This window comes from Seriola lalandi, unplaced genomic scaffold (assembly GCF_002814215.2).
Source record: "Seriola lalandi dorsalis isolate HSWRI2012SDOR001 ecotype SW California unplaced genomic scaffold, Sedor1 jcf7180002054575, whole genome shotgun sequence".
NCBI lineage: Eukaryota > Metazoa > Chordata > Actinopteri > Carangiformes > Carangidae > Seriola > Seriola lalandi.
The window spans coordinates 739,259-764,407 of NW_019525128.1; the positions used below are offsets into that span (position 1 = coordinate 739,259).

At 45.4% G+C, this 25,149-nt stretch overlaps 1 protein-coding gene and 1 pseudogene across 1 annotated transcript in view; one reads left to right on the forward strand and one right to left on the reverse strand.

Moving 5' to 3' along the window:
- col4a3 (collagen, type IV, alpha 3) overlaps nt 1–25,149 on the reverse strand; it is a 61,373-nt gene that overhangs the window by 3,990 nt on the left and 32,234 nt on the right. The window contains exons 37-50 of the mRNA XM_023417501.2: nt 16,288–16,427; nt 15,241–15,367; nt 14,378–14,458; nt 14,156–14,257; nt 14,016–14,063; nt 13,749–13,934; nt 12,890–13,020; nt 12,628–12,700; nt 12,328–12,399; nt 12,087–12,212; nt 11,882–11,980; nt 10,657–10,869; nt 339–516; nt 101–215 (exon numbers count right to left, since the gene is read on the reverse strand). Coding sequence (XP_023273269.1) covers nt 101–215; nt 339–516; nt 10,657–10,869; nt 11,882–11,980; nt 12,087–12,212; nt 12,328–12,399; nt 12,628–12,700; nt 12,890–13,020; nt 13,749–13,934; nt 14,016–14,063; nt 14,156–14,257; nt 14,378–14,458; nt 15,241–15,367; nt 16,288–16,427 — 1,691 coding nt within the window. The remainder of the gene's footprint in view (nt 1–100; nt 216–338; nt 517–10,656; nt 10,870–11,881; nt 11,981–12,086; nt 12,213–12,327; nt 12,400–12,627; nt 12,701–12,889; nt 13,021–13,748; nt 13,935–14,015; nt 14,064–14,155; nt 14,258–14,377; nt 14,459–15,240; nt 15,368–16,287; nt 16,428–25,149) is intronic.
- On the forward strand, nt 4,997–6,584 carry LOC147818489 (uncharacterized; annotated as a pseudogene).

The window sequence follows — 25,149 nt, forward strand, 5'->3', positions numbered from 1 at the left end:
CTGGCAACACTGAACTCGCACTGTACATATCAGTTTGAAGGATGAGGGGGGCTTTAGAAATGACCCCCTGACTCAACCCGACCCAACAAGATAAGCTCACCATCACAAAGGAGTATCCAAACCAGAGACGATCCCACTGAGAAGGACAGTCAGGAATGGAACTGGTCTGACTGTGGATGGCGATCACATTGGCTCTGGCCTCACATACAGTACACCTGCAACACAGGAAACACACATACAGTACACCTGCAACACAGGAAACACACATACAGTACACCTGCAACACAGGAAACACGCATACAGTACAGTGTGTGTTTGTGTGTGTGTGTTTTAGGTACCGGCTGATGTAACTCTCCAGTGACTGCCCGGAGATGAATGGGACGCTGCCTGGCAGCGTTTCATTGGTGGACAGCCAATAGGAGTAGTCGTTGCGGGAGGCGTAGCGACAGGTGCTGTCAGTGTTGCAGAACAGGAAGGGCATGGTGGTAAAGAGAGGGAGACAGCTGCCTAATGTGCCTATGGACAGAGAGAGAGGACACACAGATGTTTGGTTTATAGTTAAATGACACAACATGAACGTTGCATTTCTATGATAAAGTAAATATAATAAAAGTAGGTCTGAGCATGGTGAAGAGTGTGTTTATTAGTCCATCAGAGATGTATTTATTCCTGCTCTCCTTTGTAATGACCTGTCTGTATCTGTCTTTCTCTCAGTGTTGGTCTCATGGTGTAAGAAGTATCAGTAACGTCAGTATCCTGTTATGTGACAGGTCCTGTATTTGCCAGCTAATTTGTTGTTTATAATTTCCTAAAAAGTTGCTGTAAAATTAAGCTGAAAGGCCGCAATTTGGTTGTAATTATAAGGGAAATGGAGAAAGTGTTCATAGTTTCTTAGAAAGACTGTTAAATTTTTTTTAATGTGAATTCGCTCTCTCCTCTCCCATCCCCTTTCTCCTCTCAAATCCAACTGAACGAGGCAGTTGGGTTCGATCAGTTGGGATCGAGCCTGGTTCTGTTAGATGGTTTTTCCACCCCCCTGTCCCCAAGTGCTGCTCTTTCTGGGAATTGATGGGTTTCTCTCCATAATAAGGTACTTACCTTACCCTGTAAAGTCTTTGATATTATGATTTGGTGCTACACAAATAAAATTGAAATTGAAATACTTCATGAAATTGAGCTTTTGTACATTATAGATCATAAATGTTAATTTAAATGACATTTACACTGTGTGTTGGTCGAACTGCATGTTGACCTGTAGTTTTCAGTTGTTTTCAGCAGTGGAAATGGAAGTTTTGTTTTTCAAACTGAAGATGATTAACAAATAAAACTCACTCTGTGTTGTAAAGCTTCACCCACTCAGAAGTTACACTTACAAACATATTTCTATCTCATTTCTGTCACACCATGGTGAGGTTGTCTTGTCCTGGTTTTGTTTTGTCCTGTCATTTCCTGTTTTATTTTGAAAAGTAACTCTCCTCTCGTTTCAGGTCACTTGCCTTTCCTCATGTGTCTCAGTCTGTTTGCCCTAAGTGTTTCCACCTGTGCCCTATTTCTCTCCATGTGTTTAAATAGTCTGTGTTCCCCTTGTCTTGTGCCAGAGTGTCTTCGTCATCGACCTGCACCCGAGACTTTGTCCATGCCCATAGCCCTTCTGTTATTCCAAGTAAGCCGATTGTTCCTCGTGAAGAGTGATTTTTTGTTTGTAATTTCTTGCCTTAGCTAATGTTCATAGCCCTTTGTTTTTCCTCATTATGAGTGATTTTTATTTCGTGTAATTTATTATTGATTATCCTAGATCCTCCGCTTGGTGGCGTGAGTTGATTATTATCAGGAGATCCAAACCGCCCCGCCCGACCCGCAAAAATATGCGCTGATAATGACCAGAACCCGACCCGGCCCGAGGAAAAAAAACAAAAAACGCCAGTGAGCTTTGGCCCTGTCGCAAATTGTTTGTCTGTGAGGGAGGACGGAGTTTATGTCCACTGATCCTAAACGTGCACCGATATTTATAGGCCCTTGTGCCACACGAGTAAACCCCTTTCCAGAGACAACATCAAATGGACGTAGGTCCGAGCCTGTCTCTTATACACATCTATTTTTTTTGTTTGTAATTTCTTGCCTTAGCTAATGTTCATAGCCCTTTGTTTTTCCTCATTATGAGTGATTTTTATTTCGTGTAATTTATTATTGATTATCCTAGATCCTCCGCTTGGTGGCGTGAGTTGATTATTTTGGTTTATTTTTATTATTAAGTCAGGTTTTTCCTCCTTATGGAGCGTTTTGTGTTTACCTTTTGTTTTTTTTGATTAGAGCTTTTTCCCCTCCTCCTGGAGTGATTTTTTTTTTTCTCAGACTTCAGAATTTAGTGACTAGTAGTGATGCGCGGGTCGCCTTTTTTTAAGACCCGCCCCAACCCGACCCGTCAGGAGATCCAAACCGACCCGCAAAAATATGCGCTGATAATGACCAGAACCCGACCCGGCCCGAGGAAAAAAAACAAAAAACGCCAGTGAGCTTTGGCCCTGTCGCAAATTGTTTGTCTGTGAGGGAGGACGGAGTTTATGTCCACTGATCCTAAACGTGCACCGATATTTATAGGCCCTTGTGCCACACGAGTAAACCCCTTTCCAGAGACAACATCAAATGGACGTAGGTCCGAGCAGCAGAACGCTACAAAGTCATCCACAAGTTTAGATTTTGCTGCGAGTGACACATTGCTTTTCATGAATACTGGCATTAAAGGTTGTTCTGAATGAGCTTGTGTGGAAGGCTTATTAGGTTGTGGAGCCGACCCACGGCATTAATGCCGAAGTAGGTTTGATGTACCTGTTTTATGCCCGTCGTATTTGTACAGCAGCTCACACTCAAGGCCCATAACGTATTCTGTAGGGGTGTCATCGGACAAGACTTGTCCGAATATTTCCAGCACCTTGCTTTTTTTGGCCCACTTTCTGCACAACCTTTTCATCACCCTTTTTTAACTTTTCTCTGATTAAGTTAGCCATGTTTTCATCGGAAGTCCCAGAGAGCTTGTGGGTGCAAGACAGCCCTGCATTTGTGACAGTGGTCATGTCAATAGCCTTTAATGGGTTGATTTAGGATTTAGAAGTGAGAAATGTGTTTTCTCTTTTTGACCCGCCCCGCCCGCACCCGCAATATTTTAAAAAGCTACTACCCGAATCCGCCCGACCCGCGGGTAAACCCGCGGATATCCGCGGGTTACGGGTGGACCCGCGCATCACTAGTGACTAGTCTTTTCATAGCCATTTATTTTTCACTCTGTCTGAGGTCACCGGTGATTTCAATAAAGCCCATTATTATTCTCTGCGTCTGAGTCCTGCCTTGAGTCCCTGCCTGACAGTACACTGTGGCCAGTATGGACTCAGCAGAGACTGGCCAGCTGACGGTCGCACTGCGCGCACAGGAGGCCCGACTCTCCCGCCAGGAGGAGTTTCAGGTGGCGATGGTCCCGCAGTTGGGTCAACTTTCGTCCCAAGTACAGGATCTGCTCGGACACCTGCAGCAGACTCACAACCCACCCATTGTGCCGGAGCCTCCAGTCACAGCAGTTGCTCCTGTTCAGGCTGAACCCATCGCCGGAACAGGGATCAGGCTGGCACCCCCGGAGCGCTTCTCCGGGGAGCCAGGACTTTGTAAGGCTTTCTTCCTAGACTGTTCCATTCATTTTGAACATTCCCCCCATGCATTTATCACAGACCGGTCCAAGATTGCATTCATGGTGTCCTACCTGACCGGGAGAGAGAGAGCATGGGCCACAGCAGAGTGGGAGCGTGACTCCCCACTTTGCCGCTCACTTCCCGAATTTCAAGCTGCTCTCCAGAGGACTTCTTGATCCGGTGTCAACGGACAGGGAAAAGGTTAGAGAGTTGAGCGGGCTGATGCAGGGCAATGGCTCGGTATGTGACTACGCCATCCGCTTCCGCACCCTGGCGGCGGAGAGCGGATGGAACACCACAGCTCTTTATGATGTGTTCCTGAAAGGACTGTCTGCTCCCATACGGGAGGTACTGGTGCCCTTGGACCTTGACTCCCTCATCGCCCTAGCCATCCGGACAGATAAGCGGATTCATGAACTCCATCAGCATCGGGGAGGCCGACCATCGTCGGAGAGGTACCAGCATCCGCTGGCTCTGGACGGGCAGGAAGCCCGAGGCTCGACTCCCGATCGACCTCCTCTCTTACCCACGGCAGGAGAGACCGAACCCATGCAAGTCGGGAGGACACGGCTGACGCCGGGGGAGCGGCGGCGACGTCAGCAGGAGGGCTGATGCTTTTACTGCGGGGAGTCCAATCACCTTGTTGCCGCCTGTCCTGCCAAAAGACCCGATCTGGTGAGTCCGTACTCGACTCCTGGTCGCGCTCCGCGCATCCTCACGTCCGTCAAGGTAACTCACCACACCACCACCAACCTTAGGGCACTTATAGACTCAGGGTTGATGAGAACCTGATGGACTGGGGCCTGGCTGCTGAATTAGGGCTCAATTCGGCAATTCGGAGCCACTGGCCAGGCCCATCAAAGCCCGAGCACTCAACGGAAAGGAACTCACACCACGAGACTCTGGAACTGCACACACACGGTCACAATGAACGTATGAACTTTCACCTTTTTCAATCACCATCACAGACACTGATTCTTGGCCTCCCCTGGCTGTGCAAACACAACCTTCACATTAACTGGAGGACTGGAAAGGTATCAGGATGGGGGGAAGACTGTGCTGAGCGTCTAGAGTGCGACCCAAACCAGGGAAATAACATATCCGCTATTAACCATTTTTCTCTCCATGTTGCCACAGACATAGAGACTGACCTGAAGTCCCTGCCCTCCTGCTAACACCACCTCCGGGAGGTTTTTAGCAAATCCAAAGCCATGTCACTGCCACCACATAGACCATATAACTGTGCCATAGACCTGATACCTGGTTCCACCATCCCTAAGGGCCGCCTATGCTTGGTTTCCGGGCCGGAGAGAGCGGCCATGACTGAATACATTGAAACCTCACTGAAGGCGGGGCTTATTCGCCCCTCTTCATTGGCCGCTGGAGCCGGATTTTTCTTTGTCACTAAGAAGGATGGGTCTCTAAGACCATGCATTGACTACAGCCCCCTAAATGACATAACAATCAAGAACCGCTACCCTTTGCCCCTCATGTCATCTGTGTTTGATCAACTCCAACAGGCCAAGATATTTAAAAAATTAGATCTCCGTAATGCATACCATCTGGTCAGAATCAGGGAGGGGGACGAATTGAAAACGGGGTTCAACACCCCTAGCGGACATTATGAATATCTAGTTATGCCGTTCAGGCTCACTATTGCTCCTGCTGTCTTCCAGGCCATTATTAATGATGTGCTAAGGGACTTCCTTGACCACTTTGTGTATGTTTACCTTGACGACATTCTCATCTAGTCACCTGACCTAGACACTCATAGAAAACGCGTAGCAGCAGTACTACAAAGACTATTGGACCATAGACTTTATGTCAAAGCCGAAAAGAGCGAGTTTCACACCGATAGCATCTCCTTCCTGGGCTTCATCGTAGCCCCTGGAAGGGTGCAGATGGATCCGGCTAAAGTTAGCGCTGTGGTCAAATGGCCCACACCTGATAGCTGCAAGAAAGTTCGGCAAATCCTTGGTTTTGCTAACTTTTACAGGCGGTTCATCAGAGGCTTCAGCGCAATAGCAGCTTCACCACGGCGCCGATCCTCACCATGCCGGACCCCCGGCGGCAATTCGTGGTAGAGGTGGATGCGTCCAACGAGGGGATCGGGGCCGTCCTCTCGCAGCGGTCAGAGCAGGATGGGAAGATGCATCCCTGCGCCTTCCTGTCGCGGCAACTGTCCAGGGCGGAGCAGAACTGTGATGTCGGCAACCGGGAGTTGTTGGCGGTTAAGGTGGCTCTGGAGGAGTGGAGACACTGGTTGGAGGGAGCTGAGCACCCGTTAATCATCTAAACGGATCACAAGAACCTGGAATACATACGCAAAGCCAAGAGACTCAATTCTCGCCAGGCCAGGTGGGCGCTGTTCTTTAACCGCTTCTCCTTTTCTGTTTCTTACAGGCCGGGGCCCCGGAACGTCAAGCCCGACGCCCTGTCACGTCTCTACGACCCTGAGCCTGTAGCCAAAGAACCAGAGACTATCCTCCCACTGAACTGTGTGGTTAGAGCGGTGACTTGGCAGATAGAAAATGAGGTTAAGCAAGCTATTGTTGAGGCTCCGCCACCTAGTGGGTGCCCCGAGAATCAATTGTTTGTCCCTGTCGATCTGCGCCCACAGGTGATTCATTGGGCCCACTCCTTGCTGCTTTCCTGTCATCCGGGAGTTCGGCGGACGATGTTCGCCATCTCTCGGAGGTTCTGGTGGCCGTCCATGGAATTGGAGGTGCGGGAGTACGTCGAGGCATGTTCGGTCTGTGCGAGGAACAAGATGTCCTCCGGGTCACGTATGGGGCTTCTGCAACCACTGCCCATCCCCTCCAGACCATGGGCTGACATATCCATGGACTTCGTCACAGGGCTCCCGGTCTCTCAAGGTAACACCACAGTCCTCACTGTGGTGGATAGATTCTCGAAAATGGTCAGATTTATTGCCCTGCCAAAACTGCCTTCAGCCAAGGAAACGGCTGAAATTATGATTGACCATGTGTTTAAGATTCACGGTTTTCCCAAGGACATCTTGGACCGGGGGCCCCAGTTCGTGTCACGCTTCTGGAGGGAGTTTTGCCGGCTCATCGGAGCTAAGGCCAGTCTGACCTCGGGCTACCACCCGGAGGCCAACGGCCAGACCGAACGCCTTAACCAGCAGCTGGAAACCGGTCTCCGTTGCCTAGTGTCCCAGAACCCCTCGACATGGAGCAAACACCTGGTCTGGGTCGAGTACGCCCACAACTCCCTGCCCACCTCTGCCACAGGTTTTTCGCCCTTCAAGTGTGTTTATGGTTATGAACCTCCTGTGTTTGCTGCCCAGGAGCCCGAAGTCACGGTCCCGTCCGCCCACGCCACGATCCACCATTGCCGACGCATCTGGGCTGCTGCACGGCAGGTGCTTATCTGCCAAGGGGACCGGACCAAGAAAGCGGCAGACTGCAAGAGGCGGCCCGCACCTGCCTACCAGCCGGGTCAAAGGGTGTGGCTCTCTGCCAAGAATCTTCACCTCCAAGTCCCCTCCAAGAAACTGGCTCCGCGGTTTGTGGGTCCCTTCCCCATTACCAAGGTCATCGGTCCTGCAGCTGTCCGTCTCCGCCTGCCTCGCTCCCTCCGTGTCCACCCCACCTTCCATGTCAGTCAGGTCAAGCCGGCCAAGGAGAGTCCCTTGGTTCCGCCCCTCTTCCTCCTGAGGTGATAGACGGGGGTCCTGTCTACAAGGTTAAACGGCTGCTGGCTGTTCGCAACAGGGGGTGGGGCAAACAGTACCTGGTGGACTGGCAGGGGTACGGCCCGGAGGAGAGACAGTGGATTCCGTCACGGTTCATCGTGGACCATAGCCTCATTGATGACTTTGCCCGTCACCCTGAACAGCCTGGACCGTCTGGTAGCTAATGTTCATAGCCCTTTGTTTTTCCTCGTTATGAGTGATTTTTCTTTCGTGTAATTTATTATTGATTATCCTACATCCTCTGCTTGGTGGCGTGAGTTGATTATTTTGGTTTATTTTTATTATTAAGTCAGGTTTTTCCTCCTTATGGAATGTTTTGTGTTTACTTTTTTTTTTTTTGATTAGAGCTTTTTCCCCTCCTCCTGGAGTGATTTTGTTTTCTCAGACTTCAGAATTTAGTGACTAGTCTTTTCATAGCCATTTATTTTTTCACTCTGTCTGAGGTCACAGGTGATTTCATAAAGCCCATTGTTTTCTTATTCTCTGCGTCTGAGTCCTGCCTTGAGTCCCTGCCTGACCATTTCCACAGACTGGACCTGGTAAGTGACTCATTGTAGAACAGTTTCTATCTGATAATCAATTGATAGTGTAGGAGAATTATAAGGCCCAAGGATGTATGACCTGATATCACTCGGTTGGACGCCAACAGGAGTACAAGAATCAGTGTAGGAGAATAACAAATATAACAATAGCAAAAGATATGGTTTGGTGGCCAACAAAGAGGGCCAAGACACTTTGATTGTGTGGGAAAACATCTGGAAAATAAGAGATTGGGAAACTAGGAATAAACATAACATCAAGGCATACTGCCAGTAAGAGCAGTGACCTGGGAGGGCACCACTGTGTTCCGCCAGGAGGAGCACAGTGACCTGGTTGTGCGCCAGGAAAACATAGTTGGGTAATAAGTTAGGCAAGAGTAGTATAACGAAGCCAAAATGATTGGAAAACAGGATGCACATACACACACATAGCCATCTGAGGTATAAAAGAACATGTCTTGTTCTGTGTTTGGTTGTTGTTGTCTCCGTCTATGGCTGCGAGTAGGCCGCTGTGAATAAAGAGACTCCCCGCTTTGACACCTGTGTCTTGACTGTCTGATTCCTTTTTCGATCCATCACTTCTCGCCACAACAATACTCTTCTAGGAAACTGTTTTACTGTGTTTCTAAAAAACTGGAATATAATATGATAAAAAATAGCAACACTTTCTCCATTTCTCTTATAATTAGCACCAAATTGCATGTCCCTTTTTTGGATCCCAGTAATTTACAGCTGAAAACGTTTGGGAGAAGTTTGGGAAATATTGAGGAAAATTTGCACGGAATTAGCTGGAAATTATGGGACTCATAATATAAAGCATTACCAGATATTCAGGCTGTATACTTAACACTCCATTGCAAGTAAAAGTATTGCATTCAGTACACAGGTATTACCTTGAAAATATAGGTAAATATCAGAAGTTCTCACTATGCAGAATATTACATCAGTATATGTATATATACAATATATATACAGTATATGTAACTGGATTATTATTGATATATTGTCTAAGTAGTAAAGTTGACACAGCTACAGAACCATGTGGAGTCCTACAAGGTTCTATTATTAGACCACTGCTCTTTTTCAATTTCATCAATAATTTTCCAAATGTCTCTGGCACAATACCATCAATACTTTTATCTTTTACTTTTTTCATGGTCACAGTCTGTAATTCTGTCTCTAGGGGTCTCTCAATCAAAACAATGACAAAGACAGCATTGGGTAACGTCATTAAATAGTGTGGCATCATGGGAGTTGATGTCTTCACCACCATTACCGTAAGCTCCTCCTGGTTTGGATTCCTTCAGTGCCAGTGGTTCAGGAAATCAAACAGACCTGATGATTCTAACTGTTAAAAGCACTGAATAAGGCAGTTTCACATTTAAAGTCAGAGTTTGACCGATACTGTACGGAGGACAGACACTCGAGGAAGATAAAAGTCAATGTTGAGCTTCTGTCAGACAAACACAACACTGACATACAGTATGATCATAGAGGGCATGATGTCATTGATAGGTGACCAATGAAATGTTACCATGTTTAAAATCAGAGGTGTCTCTGGTTTGAGAATTGATTGAATCATTACAGATACAGAACATAGGTCTTATTGTTTTTATACATTTTTAATGTTGAAAAGTTACAGATTATAACTTTATGTCTGGATAAATACACAGTATGGTTTAAAATAAAAAAAAGCTGAATAACTTAATATCAAATTTTATGCCCAAAGGTCATGTTGATTATTTTCAAATTCAATTATTTTTTTGATTTGCATGTTTTTGATTGTTAATGAAAAAGACAATGAGATCTCTTATAATTATTAGAAATGTTCACACCTCACGAATCAGCCATGCCTTCCTGCACTGTCTGATAGTCCATCTTTAACATGATGATGATCAGCTTTCTCTTCCTCTTAATACTGAATCATCCACTCAATCCCTATCTTTGTCATGTCTTGTCCAAATCTAGGTTGCTTTCTGTTTTTGTCATATTTGTTTTTCATATCCTGTTTTATTTTGGTGTGTGTCTAGCCTCTCCTCTCGTTCCAGCTTTCTGCTTCCTACTATCGTGTTTCCTGCTCCTGTGATTGTCAACCCCGCCCAAACCCTGATTTGTTTGCCTTGTTTGACTGACCTCCTGTGTACTGACCCGGTTACCATTGAAGACCCTGCCTCTGATTGCTGCTCTAAGTCATGCATTTTTGTGCGCTCTTCTAGTGGTTGTGATAATCTTGTTATTTAAACACTAGAAAGTGTGTTTCTATATATGTTGGGTCTTTGTGTACATATCATATTTTTTGTAGTACCTGCATTTTTTTTATTTTTACTGTACAAACAAATACATAATAAATGAAGAAGCTGGTTGGGATGGACCAGTTGTTGACTGTTGGGCAGTTTAATGTTTGTTTGTCCCCTCTGTGTTATGGGTTTTATTTGTTCTTTTTATTGCTATTATTTTATTTATTATGTTTTTATCCTGTGTAATTTCATTTGCTACATTTTATTTACTTGGGGTATTAAATTGTTTTAATTTATGTAAAGGACTTTTTAACCTTATTTTGAATGAAGACAGAATTGAAAATTGAAGATACAAATAAGTTTTCATCATGTTTTATATGAATTATCATAATGAGTAAATAAGTCAGTAACTCCAAAGTAAAGAGTTCTATATGACCCTCTGAGTACTAGTGGAGTAGAAGTGTAAAAGTTATGCTTCATGTTACCCAGGTCTTGTCCATGAGCTCGGTTGTTTCCATTGATGAACAGCAGGGAGTATCCACTGTACACTTCATTGGATCCTGCAGGGCATTTTGGGACCAGGAGGTTCTGACTGTGTCTGGTGAACAGGAAGCCGTCCTTCTCTGGTGCATCCACACAGGGACCCGGTGGACCTGCAACTCCTTTAGCACCAGCTTGACCACGTAGACCTGCCAGACCTGTCAACATAGTGTCAGTGTGGACCAAATGGACCGTTTCAACACTGCTGTGTCTCCGTCAGAGTCACGTCAGTTTTGTTACTTGGACTACAACTAGTTAGAGGAGTCAATTTTCTGCACAAATAAACTGAGAAACTGAAAGCTCTTTACACCAGTGAACTTCCACATCAAAAGTGAAGAAACACTTCTTCACGTATTCAAAACTCAATATGGACTTGAGACTCTCAGATTTCCTGTCTATTTACCCATTCACTCAGTGAGACTCCAAGTTCAGGGGAGTCTATTCAGACAAGACTTGTGAGTTATCACAGAACTAATGACTTTGCTGTAAAATCAAATTTTATTTACATTGCCCAATATCACAAATCACACATTTGCCTCAATGGGCTTAACAACACCCAAGTATTTAGGACCAGTAGGGAACTATCAGGACCTTCTATCAGCATTTTAAATGTTATATTTAATCTCTTTCATTTCTTATTTTTTCTCTTCTATTTCTAAGTTTAGCCTCATTTTCAATCAATTTTGCTTCAGAAATGAAAGGTTACTGTCCTAAAACCATGAAAACAGATTTATCCAATCGGATTTTCTTTTTTTGTTTCTACGCAGAAAAATGGTTAGCTGGCGCACTCATTGGTTAGGACTTCAGAACCAGGACAGAAGCCTGAAGCCCCCACAGATGCATGTGTTTGTTTAGAATGTGAATGAACCAATCACAATTTGATTTCTAATTTAATATTTATAATCACTGCTCTGGGCTTTCATGAAGGCTTGAGGTCATAGCTGTCTCATGGGGGACATCATCACAGCTCCTGGTTCAAGTTAAAGATCTTGGTCTGGTTTAAAACAGTTCACAACCTGTTTATTTACATTAAACCTGAACCACCATCTGCCACTGACCTGAACCAAAGAGCTGCTGTTGTCTGAACCACAGTTGGGACTCTGAACCTGGTCTCTGGTGTCACAGTTGTGTGGTTCTTTTTAGAAGCTGACAGAGCATCGGATTTCGTACCTTGTGGTCCAGGGAATCCTCGGTCTCCCTGTTCCCCCTTCAATCCAGGACGACCTCCTGGTCCTTTTTTACCAGCCTGCCCTCCTCTGCCCTTAACACCTGAAGCCACAAAACAAAGCACTGCCTCTAAAAATCCATTTACATGGTTCATGTCTAAAACTGTTCACACCTGAAGCGTGAGACTAAAACATTATTCCAGACTCACCTGGACGTCCAGGTCTCCCACGGAGCCCTGGGGTTCCCCTTTGTCCTGGGGTTCCCTGATCTCCAGGAAAGCCTTTGTCTCCTGGAATCAGCCTCACCTCCCTGGATACATCCTTCCCCTTCAGTCCTGCAGGGGGCAGTATAGGGTTACTTATAGTACTGTATTACTCTATAGTAATAATTACTCTATAGTACTGTGACAGTGCAGAACTCAGGTGTCTGGCTGCAGTCATCTCTGTTACCTCTCCTCCCAGGTGGTCCTGGAGGTCCTTGTGAGCCGGGGTAACCTTGAGATCCCTCATCTCCCTTCAAACCTGAAACACACACAGAGGAAATTCTGTTGTACAATAAAGTATCAAAACCATGAAGCTTCTCTTCACCTTTAGACTCACACCCTGAGACCAGCTTCTGTCCTCCTGTAGAGGCTGCTGGTCTCTGCTGGTCTCTGCTGGTCTCTGCTGGTCTATGAAGTGACTTACGAAGGTACATGTGGCTGGCAGAGACAAATGTTTGTGTACTGTTTACCTGACTGGAGTTCTTACCAACAGGTCCTGTGACACCAGTTTCTCCTGTCAGGCCTTTGTATCCAGTTAGGCCCCGGGGTCCGTCATCACCCTGTCAACAACAACAACTGTATTAAATACACACAAGAGTAATGATCTAATATCCAACGGAAACTTGATTCAGCTCGGCACAAACTAACACTGTTACTGTGTGACCAGACAGTCACAGTCTGGGATCTTGGACCTAATACAAACTGGACTTTGACTTGAATTTCTCAGTGTAACTAAGGGATGTACTGACCGGCTTTCCTTGTGGACCAGGCTCACCAGAGCAGCCCGGTGGTCCTGCGGTACCTGTTGCTCCTTTAGAGCCCTTCTCTCCTTTATTACCAGGACCTGGAGGACCAGGAGGACCCTTACTGCCCGGCGGACCTAAAGAGACAGCGAGAGAGACATAAATGTTAATTTAACATCTGTGTTGTTCTTTGAACCTTGGGGTCACATGTGATATCTGTCTGTGTATGCAGATGAGATTGATTAATGATTATCTGATTTTCCTGGGTCTGTCCTATCCTGACTAACCTGCAGGTCTGAAGGACACCTCAGAGTCTACAGCCATGTTAGCAGCTCTGTGAGGCTTTAAACTACTGACGTCAAAGTTCAGCTGAGGCTGATGGGAAATAGTTTTGCAGGTATTTGTTCATGAACCAGGTTCTGAGATACCTCAAGCAGTGCACCGAGACACAAGATCAGTGATGTAAACTGGGGTCATCAAGTCTTTGACTCAGCATGGGCTGATCAAACCCTGGCACTACCAAACAGACCCCTCTTCTGATCCAGAAATCTGTGTGCTCCTGTGATATGGTCCTGACTCTCCCATGATGCCGAGCAGCATGAACGCCATGCAGTAAAGATTCATGTTCATTTTTGGGGGACAAGTTTTCTCAGAAGAGTCCATGTCGCTGCATTGCTGCATCAAGACCTCCCTCACACAGTGGAGCCTGTTCCACCAAATCAAACTGTAGAACCATTTGCTATAAATGTTCACCTCCCTGATGTAGGATATGAACTGATGTAAACTTTCACACTCTCATCAATGTGAACATCAAGATTAAAGGCTCCAGAACTAGTGAAGTAATGAGCTCAATGTGCCTCTTTACCTTTTGGTCCATGTCCTCCAGGGTGTCCATTTGCTCCTTTGTCTCCTTCAGTGCAGATTCCCTCCCGGCCAATACAACCAGGAGGACCAGGGGGTCCAGGTGGTCCAGAACAACCTGGGTTTCCGCCAGGACCAGTGGGACCAGGAGGGCCACAGGGACCAGGAGGACCCTTCTCTCCAGCACACCCTGAGAAGACGAGAGGATGGGGATGGTTCATTTCTTATTCTTCAGTTCTGATTGAAACTAAACTCAGAACTGAGGACTCACCTGGTTGACCTTTCTCCCCCTCTGAGCCCCGGGGTCCAATTCCTGGAGCTGGGGAAAGAAAACCAGTCAGCTGGATCTGAAACCTAAACTATTCATGAGGGTGGTGGCTGGTCACTGTCTCATCCAGTCTGGTCTCTTACCTCCCATGGCTCCTTTCTCTCCAGGGGGTCCAGGTATCCCATCTTGTCCCTGATTTCCTCTGGGACCAGCTGGACCAGGATCTCCAGGTGCCCCCTTGTTACCTAAAAAAGGCATTAGTTACCCACTGAGAGGACAGATATCAGCATGTTCTTATCATCTCATGTTTACATTAAAGTTCCACCAAATGATGACATTAATAACTGTAACACTGGTTCATGTACCTGGGAGACCGGTGGGTCCTAGAGGGCCATTTTGTCCTGGAGGACCATCACTCCCCTTTTCACCAGGAGATCCAGGAGTACCTGAGACAAACAGAGAGGAGGGGTTTTGATTCATCCTGGAGAGGACATAATCTGTATTAAATCACAAATTTAACTCAAACTTTGACTAAATTTGCAGAAAATAAAGAAAATTTGACTGTATTCTGACACCCACTACTGCTTCTTACTGACTGTCCAGTCGCTGCCATTAAACCCCTGAAGAGGAAGATAAACTCATTAAAAGATCCAGTCAAAGCTCCGATGATGAAAACACCTGATGTTTCCCTCTCTTCATGCTTCATGTGCATCAGCATTTATTTATGAAGTCTGTTTACTCTGTTACCCACACAGCTACTGTTACACCACACACAACAGGTTTAGCCTTTTCTTCACTTCCTGTTGATTCTACTCAGGTCTATGATTCACAAACTGAAAATATGAATAGCAGGTGGATGAAAATACATCATGATGTCTGTCTGTCTGATTCTCTCTCTGTCCATCTGTCTGTCTATCTGTCTGTCTCTCTCTCTCTCTCTCTCTCTTTAATGGTAAAATCTATATATCTATTGTCACAGCACCCTGTGGTTGATCTGCTTCACCCCAGACCACAAGGTCTGCTTCTTACAGACTGTTTCTTTTGCCTAAATATCCCCTCTGCTTGTTTTTAAACAATAGAAACATAACACACTATTCTGATTCAAAACAACCTGAAACATGTAAAAATAAACTTTGGATAAACTCTGGATGTAACACCTATAACACAGGACTGACTACAGACTGTTTAAGATGCAGATATATGAAGTGTAAACAGTAAAGTATCACACCTCTGCATCCTGGAGGCCCAGAGTGTCCTTTGGGGCCACAGGGGCCACAGTCTCCTGGAGGACCAAAGTTCCCAAGGTCTCCTGGTTTCCCCTTTGTACCTAAAGGTCCTGGACATCCTGGATTCCCCTGACAGGACAGAGCAGGGGAGAACAATCAATGTTGATTCAAAGCAGACTCATCTTTCAGGACCATTTAAATACAAAAGATATCCAGGTCAGAAATATATAATTATCAATAATGTGTACAATGTGTATGCTGGGCTTAAGTAAAGAAAGGGAAACATGGAAGTGTAAAAGACAAACATGAAACAAAACATGTGTTTTATTAAAGAGAACCATGGCTGTGTGGAAGAGATACCAGATGGAAAACCAACTGAGTAGATGCATTCTACGTCCAGAGAGAACTGATAAAGGCCGAGGGGCTGTGGCATTATAAAGCAGACAGTCATCGGCAAACAAGTGGAGCAGGTAAGTTGTAAAAATACCTTAAAATTAAATTATTATACAAAATCCCATAAATATAAACACTGGAACCAATCAAATGCAGCTAATTAGCTCAACTCAACCTGTTCACTTCATGATGCTTTGTTTTGTTCGAGCTTTTAATTGGACATCTTGGTTGAGATTTTGCCTTGTGGTTGGTTGGATGGTCACAGTCTCTCCTTCCTGAGTTACAGTGTTGGATAATGGTCAGAAGAGTTTTTACAGAACATTATAATGTCACAGTGAAGTTGACCTTTGACCTTTTGGATATAAAATGTCATCACTTAATTTTATCCCTATAGACATTTGAGTTAAATTGTGTCATAATTAGTGTATGAATTTTTATGTTATAGACAAAAACATGTTTTGTAGGTCACAGTGAAGATTTGATGTGTCACTGTCAAAATCTAATCAGTTGATCCTTGAGTCCAAATTAACGTTGGTGCCAAATTTGAAGTGATTCACTTGAGGAGTTCCTGAGATATTCCGGCCTTGACTGTCGCCGGCACAGTGGTATGAAAATAAAATTCTGTTGGTAGATAGTGGCGTGTATGTGTGTGATACCTTCTCTCCTGTACATCCTGTAGATCCTGGTCCAGGTGGACTCGGTTCTCCTTTAACACCTTTAAGTCCTCCTGATCCTGGTTTTCCATCTGAACCAGGTATCCCACAAGGGCCTGCACAACCTTTCTCACCTTTAACACCTGGACAGAAAACAATGAGAGATGTTGTCAAAATTGCAGTCAAAATGAAGGTTTGTCTTAAAATCCAGTTCACACTGATGTTGTAGAAGTACACCGTCTGTCTCAGACAGCTTTAGTGAGTCCCTCCAGGATTTCGCTGTCTTTTTTTGCGATTGTTGATGGATTTTGCAGCAGTTTTTCTTTAAAGTTGCAATGGGAGCACTAGTGAGCAAGATTTCTCAGGGCTCCTGCAAAATTTACAATACTTTTCCATGAAAACAGTTATAGTTCAGGGACGACAATATAAGGACACAAACAGTAGTAGTGGCGATTTATATGGCAAAAAAGCTCCAAAAATATAAATATGGCAGCAATGCTAGCACTTCACAGTGCTATTTAGACCAACCCTCACCCACCTGGATTGAAAGCTCAGGTATGGCCACTGAAGAAATTAAAGCAGACATCTTATCTTCCTTGAGGGGAGAGATTTCTAAGGGACAAACTTAAAAGTGCACTGGTAGAGGATTTTAATGCACCTAAATCAGAACTACAAGGGGTGCAGTCAGAAATCGCAAACAATACAGTAGAAATTCCAACAGAAGTTGGCCACATGAAGGCGGACATGCAGGACATGATGGTCGGATTATCGACATGGTCCGATGAAGTGGCATCGCAGCAAGCCACAGTAACCAGGCTTCAAAACCAGGTGGTAACTCTTAAAGATAAATGCAAAGACATGGAGGGGAGAATGAGACAGAGCAACATCCACATTGCCGGTGTTACACCGAAATCAGTGACCCATTAGATTTTGTGACAACAGAGGTGCTGTTGCACATTTTCAGCATTTGGTTCGTCGACAGTGAGGCAGAAGAAGGTGGACGAGGTAATCTGTCTGGAGAATGAGCTAATGATCGCGAGAAGCAACCGCCTTAAGTTATGTTAATGTTAACGGATTGTAAGAGTTCAGTCTTTCTGCTACATGGACAGGGATGCTAATGGTTCTCTTATATTTGTTTCACAGTAGAATTGCTTCTGCTTCTACTGGTGATTGGACTGCCACTCTTTGCCCAGTACATGTGACCCATGGATGTGTAGAGTAATCCCTGAATATTACTGCTTTCTATGAAGAAAGAAATTATTAACATTGGTGGATCATGCTCATCACTCCAGGCATGGTATATGTCAAAGTAAAGAAAATGAAATATGTTAAGTTAAATGTTTTGGAAAAACTTATTTTTATTATTACTGCATTTTATGGAATCATCTTTGGATTGTTTCTATGAGCGGTATTTGCATGACCTGGCGCTGTGAAACTGAAATTATTATTAATGGATTGCTTGTACTGAGCAAAGCAGAGGCGCAGCGCAGTGCGCCATCTGGCGAGCTGTGGCGATCATGCCATGCAGCCAACTGAAACACAGCAATTGAAATGTGGCACTAAACGAAAATGGAGAAGAAACTGATCCTTTCTGTCTCTGAATACCTCAAAATATAAGCCCTGTCTTGGCGACAGATTTCTACCCAAGTAGGCATGTCAGGTGTTTTTTAAGATATACAACTCATGTTAATGTATGTTGTTGGTTGTAGGTAGGCACGATGTGTAAATGTAGTGCTAACGCTTTCTTCTGAGAAAGGCGCATTGTGTGATTATTTGAGGGCTCTGACTGACTTGGTGGCAGTGAATTCCTGCTACACCTCTTCGTAACCCAATATTTATTATAATATACTTATGCTGGGTTTTGCAGGAGCCTGAATGCTAATCCTTGATCCTTTTATTTTGTTTTCTTCTTTCCTTGTCTTAGCACACTCAAAGCACAGTCAAACTCAATCTAGACTGTGCACTTTTGCTGCTTGCCTCTAGTGGCTAGGGAATAGGTCCCTTGAACTGTTGATAATGTTTGTTAACTATAGTTTCAACAGATTGTTGTTGTTGTGTTTTTCTTGTTCTGAAGCCTCTGTTCCCCAGGGATCCTGTGTTGAACTTGAAAACAACAAGATTATAATTTCCTTTCCTTAATCACATTCCTGTTGCTCTTGATGAAGTTAGAAAACTTTGGTACAACTGTAGTAATTGTTTGTGTTTATTTCACTCACTCTCACTATCTAGCCCCACTCCTTAAAATCGACATAGCAAGACATGGATCCACATAACAAGACATGGTCTATGTGAAAGATGTTTTTTCCGCTTCCCATCTCTCTCCCCTTGCTTGGAGTACCAGGGAATCAAAGTACAAACTACAGATTTTGAGTAATGGATACACTAAAAATTATAAGATATAATGTGAAAGGTCTTCATAATCCTATTAAGAGAAATAAACTACTATGTCAGCTGAGACAAGTTAGTTGCCAGACAGCATTTTTATAGGAAACCCACCTATTTGATGCAGAACATGAGAACTTAAAAAAGTAATGGGCGGACAAAGTATATTACTCTTCCCACTGCTCAGGGAGAAAGAAGGGAGTTTTCATACTTATAGACAGGCAAATTAATTTCAGACAAACATTGATACATAAAGACACATGCGGGAGATATATATTGGTTAATGGATTAATTGACGGTATAGAAGTGTCCCTTATAAATGTGTATGCACTTAATGAGAAGACACTGTTTAATATGGTATGAAAGTATAGCACTGATCTGCTGCTGATGGGAGGGGATTTTGATTGTGTAATGTCGCAGGTAATGGATCGACAACCGGCCTCTAAAGCCCCCCCCCCCATCTAGAATGAGTAAAATGCTTGAATATCAATCTATAGAAGCAGGCCTGGTGGATATATGGAGAAGTAAGTTTCCAAGAAGCAGGGCCTTCGCTTTCTATTCAGGCAGACATACATCCTACTAGGATTGATTATTTCTTCACCCCAAAAGGTACAGCTACATAGGATCGTGGACACTGAGAAATTGCCTATCACTATTTCTGATCATGCACCTGTTTCACTAAAATGGGATATAGATCATAGATCAACAACCAAACAATGGAGACTTAATACATCCCTTCTTAATGAAAAATAATTTACCTCCTTCATTACGGAAGAGTTCAAGAACTATATCTATTAACCAATACCTCATCAGAAAAAACACTGATATTGTTGGATTGTGCCAAAGCATATATTAGGGGCTGCATTATTTCATTCATGTCTGCTAGGAAGAGAGAGGGATGTCAGACAGTGGGAATAAGAAGATAAAATAAAAGAATTGGAACATAAACAATCTGCATCAATTAGTGTCATCAATGATTTAAACACAATTCGTAGACGACTTAATAGTCTGTTATCAGATAAGGTTGACGGAAGTTTGAGATTCACTAGCCAAAAATACTAAGAATATGGAAACAGGGCGAGTATACTATTAGCATTTAGACTGGGAAAACAACAATCTTCTAATATAGTAAAGAGAATAAAATCACAAGAAACCGTTGTCACAAAATCAGATAACATAGCAGAGTCCTTTGCAGAGTTTTACAAATCATTATATAAGAATATGGACACTTGCTCTGAAGACGCAGAACCTAAAGTTCCTAAACCACATAAAACAAACTGAATTGACAGATTCAACAGCTAAGGAGTTAGATAAGCCAATTGAGGAATGGGGGATCAAGCAGGTGATCTCATCACTTAAGAACAACGAAAGTCCAGGACCAGACGGATATGTCAATGAATTTTATAAAACCTTTGAAGACCTGCTGTCCCTCCTGTTATTAAAAAGGATACAATCATGCCTTAGAATCTAAAACTATGGCATCATCTTGGACGAAGGTAACTTATAGTGGTAATTCATAAACAGCGTAAAGACAATGCTGAATGCCATAAACCACTATCACTGCGGAACGGAGATCTGCACATACTAACAGCAATTCTGGGTAAACAAGTTAATCAAATAATTACCCAAATTATACACCCTGGACACCTATTAAACATAATATCCAATCAAAAAGATAAGAAATCACAGTCAATGATCATATCCCTAAATGCTCCAAAGGCATTTGAGTATCATGGCAATATTTACTCCAAACATTAAAATTTCAGATTTGGCACTAACTTTATAATTTGGATACAAACACTTTATTCATCCCCACAGGCGGCTATCAAAGCTAATGGATATAGATCAGGAAGATTTACACTCGCACGAGGATGCAGACAAGGTTGCTCTCTGTCGCCCCTGCTGTTTGCTATTAGCATCAAACTGCTGGCCCAGCTTATTAAAAATGACAATAATACAAAAGGAATCGTAATAAACATACAGGAACACCATAAATCACTGTATGCTGATGATGTATTATTGTATTTGACAGAACCTACATCAATAATACTGCATTTAATGGGGCTCATCTCTCAGTATGGATATTACTCAGAATACAAGGTAAATGTGGATAAAACAGAGGCTATGGATGTGAATGGTACTATTTCAAAAAGAGCTAAACTACAGCAGTGGATTCAAATGGCCAAAAAGGTATTAAATATCTGGGCATTTATATCCCTGCATCTCTACATAATCTATACAATGCAAATTACAGTAAAATAATCGGGCACATCAGCAGTGATTTGACACGATGGTCCATGCTCCCTCTCTCTACTGGATCGTATTGAAAGTATCCGTAAGAATACTCTGGCCAGACTACTTTACTACCTGTGGAAATTCCAAAATCAACTGTTGATAATCTGGACAAAATTATTTCAAAATTAATAAACCTTAAACTTCCAAACTTAAAATATTATTTCTGGGCTGCACAAATTAAGCCTTTCATAGTGTGGTTTCAGAATGGTATATATACTCACTGGCTTAATATTGTGAAAAATATGTGCCCAGAGCGTCTGCAAATCTTACCCTTTCTAGATACCCCTATAAAAGAACTAGCAGTCTGGACAGAAACCACTTTTAAAATATTGAATAAAATACAATCAGCTTTTGGGCTACCAAAGCTAATTTAATCACTAACAAGCATTGGATTTATGAAGACCTTTACACCTAACAACTTAGATATTGGTTTTAGAAAATGGTCAGATCATAGAGTGGCTTATCTGCACCAGTTAGTCAAGGATGACAATGTTGAGACATTTGAACAATTGAAAAATGAGTTTGATCTCCCAAGGACAGATTTCTTTAGATATTTACAGCTAAGAACTTTTCTGACAACACACAAGGAGTGGGAAAAACTTGTAAGACATACCCCCATAGAAAGGTTCCGAATAGAAATACAAAAGGGGAATGGAGATATGAAAATAATTAGTCAATTATATCATATATTCTCATCTATGAATATGCATAATTCCCTACAGGTAAAGCAGAGATGGGAGGTGGAGATGAAACAAGGTTAAATTTATTGATACCTGGAAGGAGATGTGCACTGAAGCACACTTAGTCACAAATTCAAACACATGGAGGGAATTCAAATGGAAAATAATCACCAGATTTTTCAGAACACCAGAAATAACAGCCAAGGTGGGCCCAACAGATCCCTGTTCATGTTGGAGGAACTGCGGAACACACATTGCCAATCACACTCATGTATAATGGCTGTGCTCTAGACTTAGTCTATTCTGGAGAGAGCAAGCAAGATATTCCACAAAGCCCCACAGTGGCATTATTGGTGAAACAGGGTGTGATAGTACCCATGTGCAGCACAACCAAACAGATGGATAGTTGGAAATGACCTTTATTGAAATACCAGCTGAGAGAACACACACAGGTGGGTATGAGGAGTCGAGGATGGGGTCCGGGGCTGGAGAGCCGGGAGTCTGGTGAGTGGAGCGAAGTGACTGTGCTCACACACACAGGGGAAAGTTCTGGTCCAGTCCATCTCCTCAACCGAGTGGGTGGAGGGGGTATGGTGGAGGGACTCCCCGCTGTCTGATGACGGCCCCTCTCTGGTGACGGAAGGCTCCTCCTCATTGGGGGTAATGGGTGGAAGAGCCGGGAGGACTCTCCGGCGAAGGTTCCTAGGGGGAGCTGAGGTCCTACTGGGCTGGTCGGGTTGACAATGGTGGAAATCAGCGATGATGCGAGGATCAAGGATGTGACGAGCCGGTATCCAGGACCTTTCTTCGGGACCATAACCCTCCCAGTCGACCAGATACTGGACCCCACGGCCACGGCGACGAGAGCGCACCAAGCATTGGACGGAGAAGGCTGGACCACCATCGATGAACCGAGGGGGAGGCGGAGGCAGAATAGTGGGCACCAACGGACTCTCTCTGACCGGCCTCACTCTGGACACATGGAAGGTGTGATGGACGCGCATGGTGTGCGGGAGCCTCAGTCTTACTGCGGTCGGACTGATGACCCTCTGGATGGGGAATGGGCCGATGAACCTGGGAGCCAGCTTCTTGGATTCCACCCGGAGGGGTAGGTCCCGGGTGGAGAGCCACACCTGCTGGCCAACCTGGTAGGCCGGAGCAAGAGAGCGTCGCCGGTTGGCCGAGGCAGTGTAGCAACTTACGGAGCGCTTGAGGGCAGTGCGTGCCTGGACCCAGGTTCGGCTACAGTGGCGGACGAAGGCTTTCACCAATGGACAGGAAACCTCCTTCTCTAAGGCTGGGAAGATCGGTGGCTGGTAGCCATAGGCACCTTGGAAGGGCGAGAGGCCCGTGGCAGAGCTGGTGAGGGAGTTATGGGCGTACTCCACCCACAGGAGCTGCTGCAACCAGGAGGACGGATTCCGGGAGACCATGCAGCGAGGGGCCGGCTCCATCTCCTGGTTCTTCCGCTCAGTCTGCCCGTTAGACTGGGAATGGAACCTTGAGGAGAGACTGGCAGTGGCTCCCATCAGACTGCAAAACTCCCTCCAAAAAACCAAGGAGAACTGGGGCCCCCAGTTGGACACCACATCGACAGGGAGACCATGCAGGCAGAAGACGTGGAGCAGGACCAGTTTCCTTGGCTGATGGCAGTTTGGCCAGGAGCACAAAGTGGGCCATCTTGCTGAACCTGTCCACCACCATGAGGATAACTGTGTTGCCATCTGACGGGGGCATACCAGTGACGAAGTCCAGAGAGATGTGAGACCATGGGCGATGAGGCACTGGCAGGGACCAGATGGAGCCTGATGCGAGGGCTTGTGCTGATTGCAGACACGGCAAGCATTCACAAATTCCCTTGTCTCCTCCTCCAGGGTGGCCCACCAGAACCGTTGGCGGAGGACATCTCACGTTCTCCGGATCACAGGATGACAGGTGAGCTTGGAGGTATGGACCCAGTGAAGCACCTCGGACCTCAGGGCTAGAGGAACAAACGGGGTTCGGGGGGCAAGCGCTGGGTCCAGGCTGACCCTCGGTGGCGGACCTCACCCTCTCCTCGATTTCCCAGGTAAGGGTGGTGACAACACAGGGAGTAGGGAGGATCAGGTCGGGCCCCGAGGAAGAGTCTGTTTCTCCCTGGAACTGGCGTGACAAGGCGTCAGGCTTGACATTGTGAGACGCAGGACGATAGGAGAGGGAGAAGTTGAAGCGGGTGAAGAAAAGGGATCACCGGGCCAGACGGGACGTCTCTTGGCTGTACGGATGTACTCAAGGTTCTTATGGTCAGTCCATACCAGAAAAGGTTGCTTGGTCCCCTCAAGCCAGTGCCGCCACTCGTCTAATGCTAGCTTGACAGCCAGGAGCTCCCGGTTGCCGATGTCATAATTTCTCTCGGCAGGGGACAGATGCCGAGAGAAAAAGGCGCAGGGGTGAATTTTCTGGTCCGAGGTTGCACGCTGGGATAGGACAGGCCCCCACTCCCACGTCGGAGGCGTCCACCTCCACAACAAACTGTCGCTCGGGATCTGGTACTTGAAGGATGGGGGCCGATGTGAACCGGGCCTTGAGGGTGAGGAAAGCCTCCTCGGCGGAAGGGTTCCACCTGAAGGGCATCATGGAGGAGGTAAGGGCAGTGAGGGGGCGGCGATGCTGCTGTATTGTCGGATGAAGCAGCTGTAAAAATTGGCAAATCCCAGGAAACGTTGCAGTTGCTTACGGGAGTCAGGGACGGACCAGGAGGTGACCGCTGATACCTTCGCCGGATCCATCCGTATGCTGTCTTCAGCCACAATGTACCCCAGGAAGGAAACGGTGGAGGCGTGGAACTCACACTTCCTGGCCTTAACAAAGAGTGAGTTTTTGAGGAGCCGTTGCAGGACTGTCTGTACATGGTGGATGTACTCTTTGCGGGACTTTGAGAAGATGAGGATGTCATCTAGGTAGACGAAAACGTAGCGGTTCAACACGTCCCTCAGCACGTCGTTCACCAAGGCTTGGAACACGGCCGGGGCGTTGGCTAAACCAAAGGGCATGACGCGATACTCGTAATGACCAGTGGGTGTGTTGAAGGCCGTCTTCCATTCATCGCCTTCTCAGATCCGGACCAGATGATAAGCATTGCGGAGGTAGCGGTTCTTAACAGTGATGTCATTCAACCCCCGATAGTCTATACAGGGTCTCGTCCTTCTTCTCCACAAAGAAGAATCCTGCCCCCGCAGGGGAAGAAGAGGGACGGATGATGCCGGCTGCCAGGGATTCATTAAATGTATGTCTCCATGGCCTTTCTTTCAGGGGCTGACAGGGAGTACAGACGTCCCTTGGGAGGGGACATGCCGGGCAGGAGGTCAATGGCACAGTTGTAGGGCCGGTGAGGAGGCAGAGACGTGGCTTTGGCCTTGTTGAAGACCTCTCAGAAGTCGTGATACCCCGAGGGAACCCCAGTCACGTCTGGAACGGTGCTGGGTGGTGGCGAGAATGGAGGTGAGGCTGCTTGTTTCAGGCAAAACAG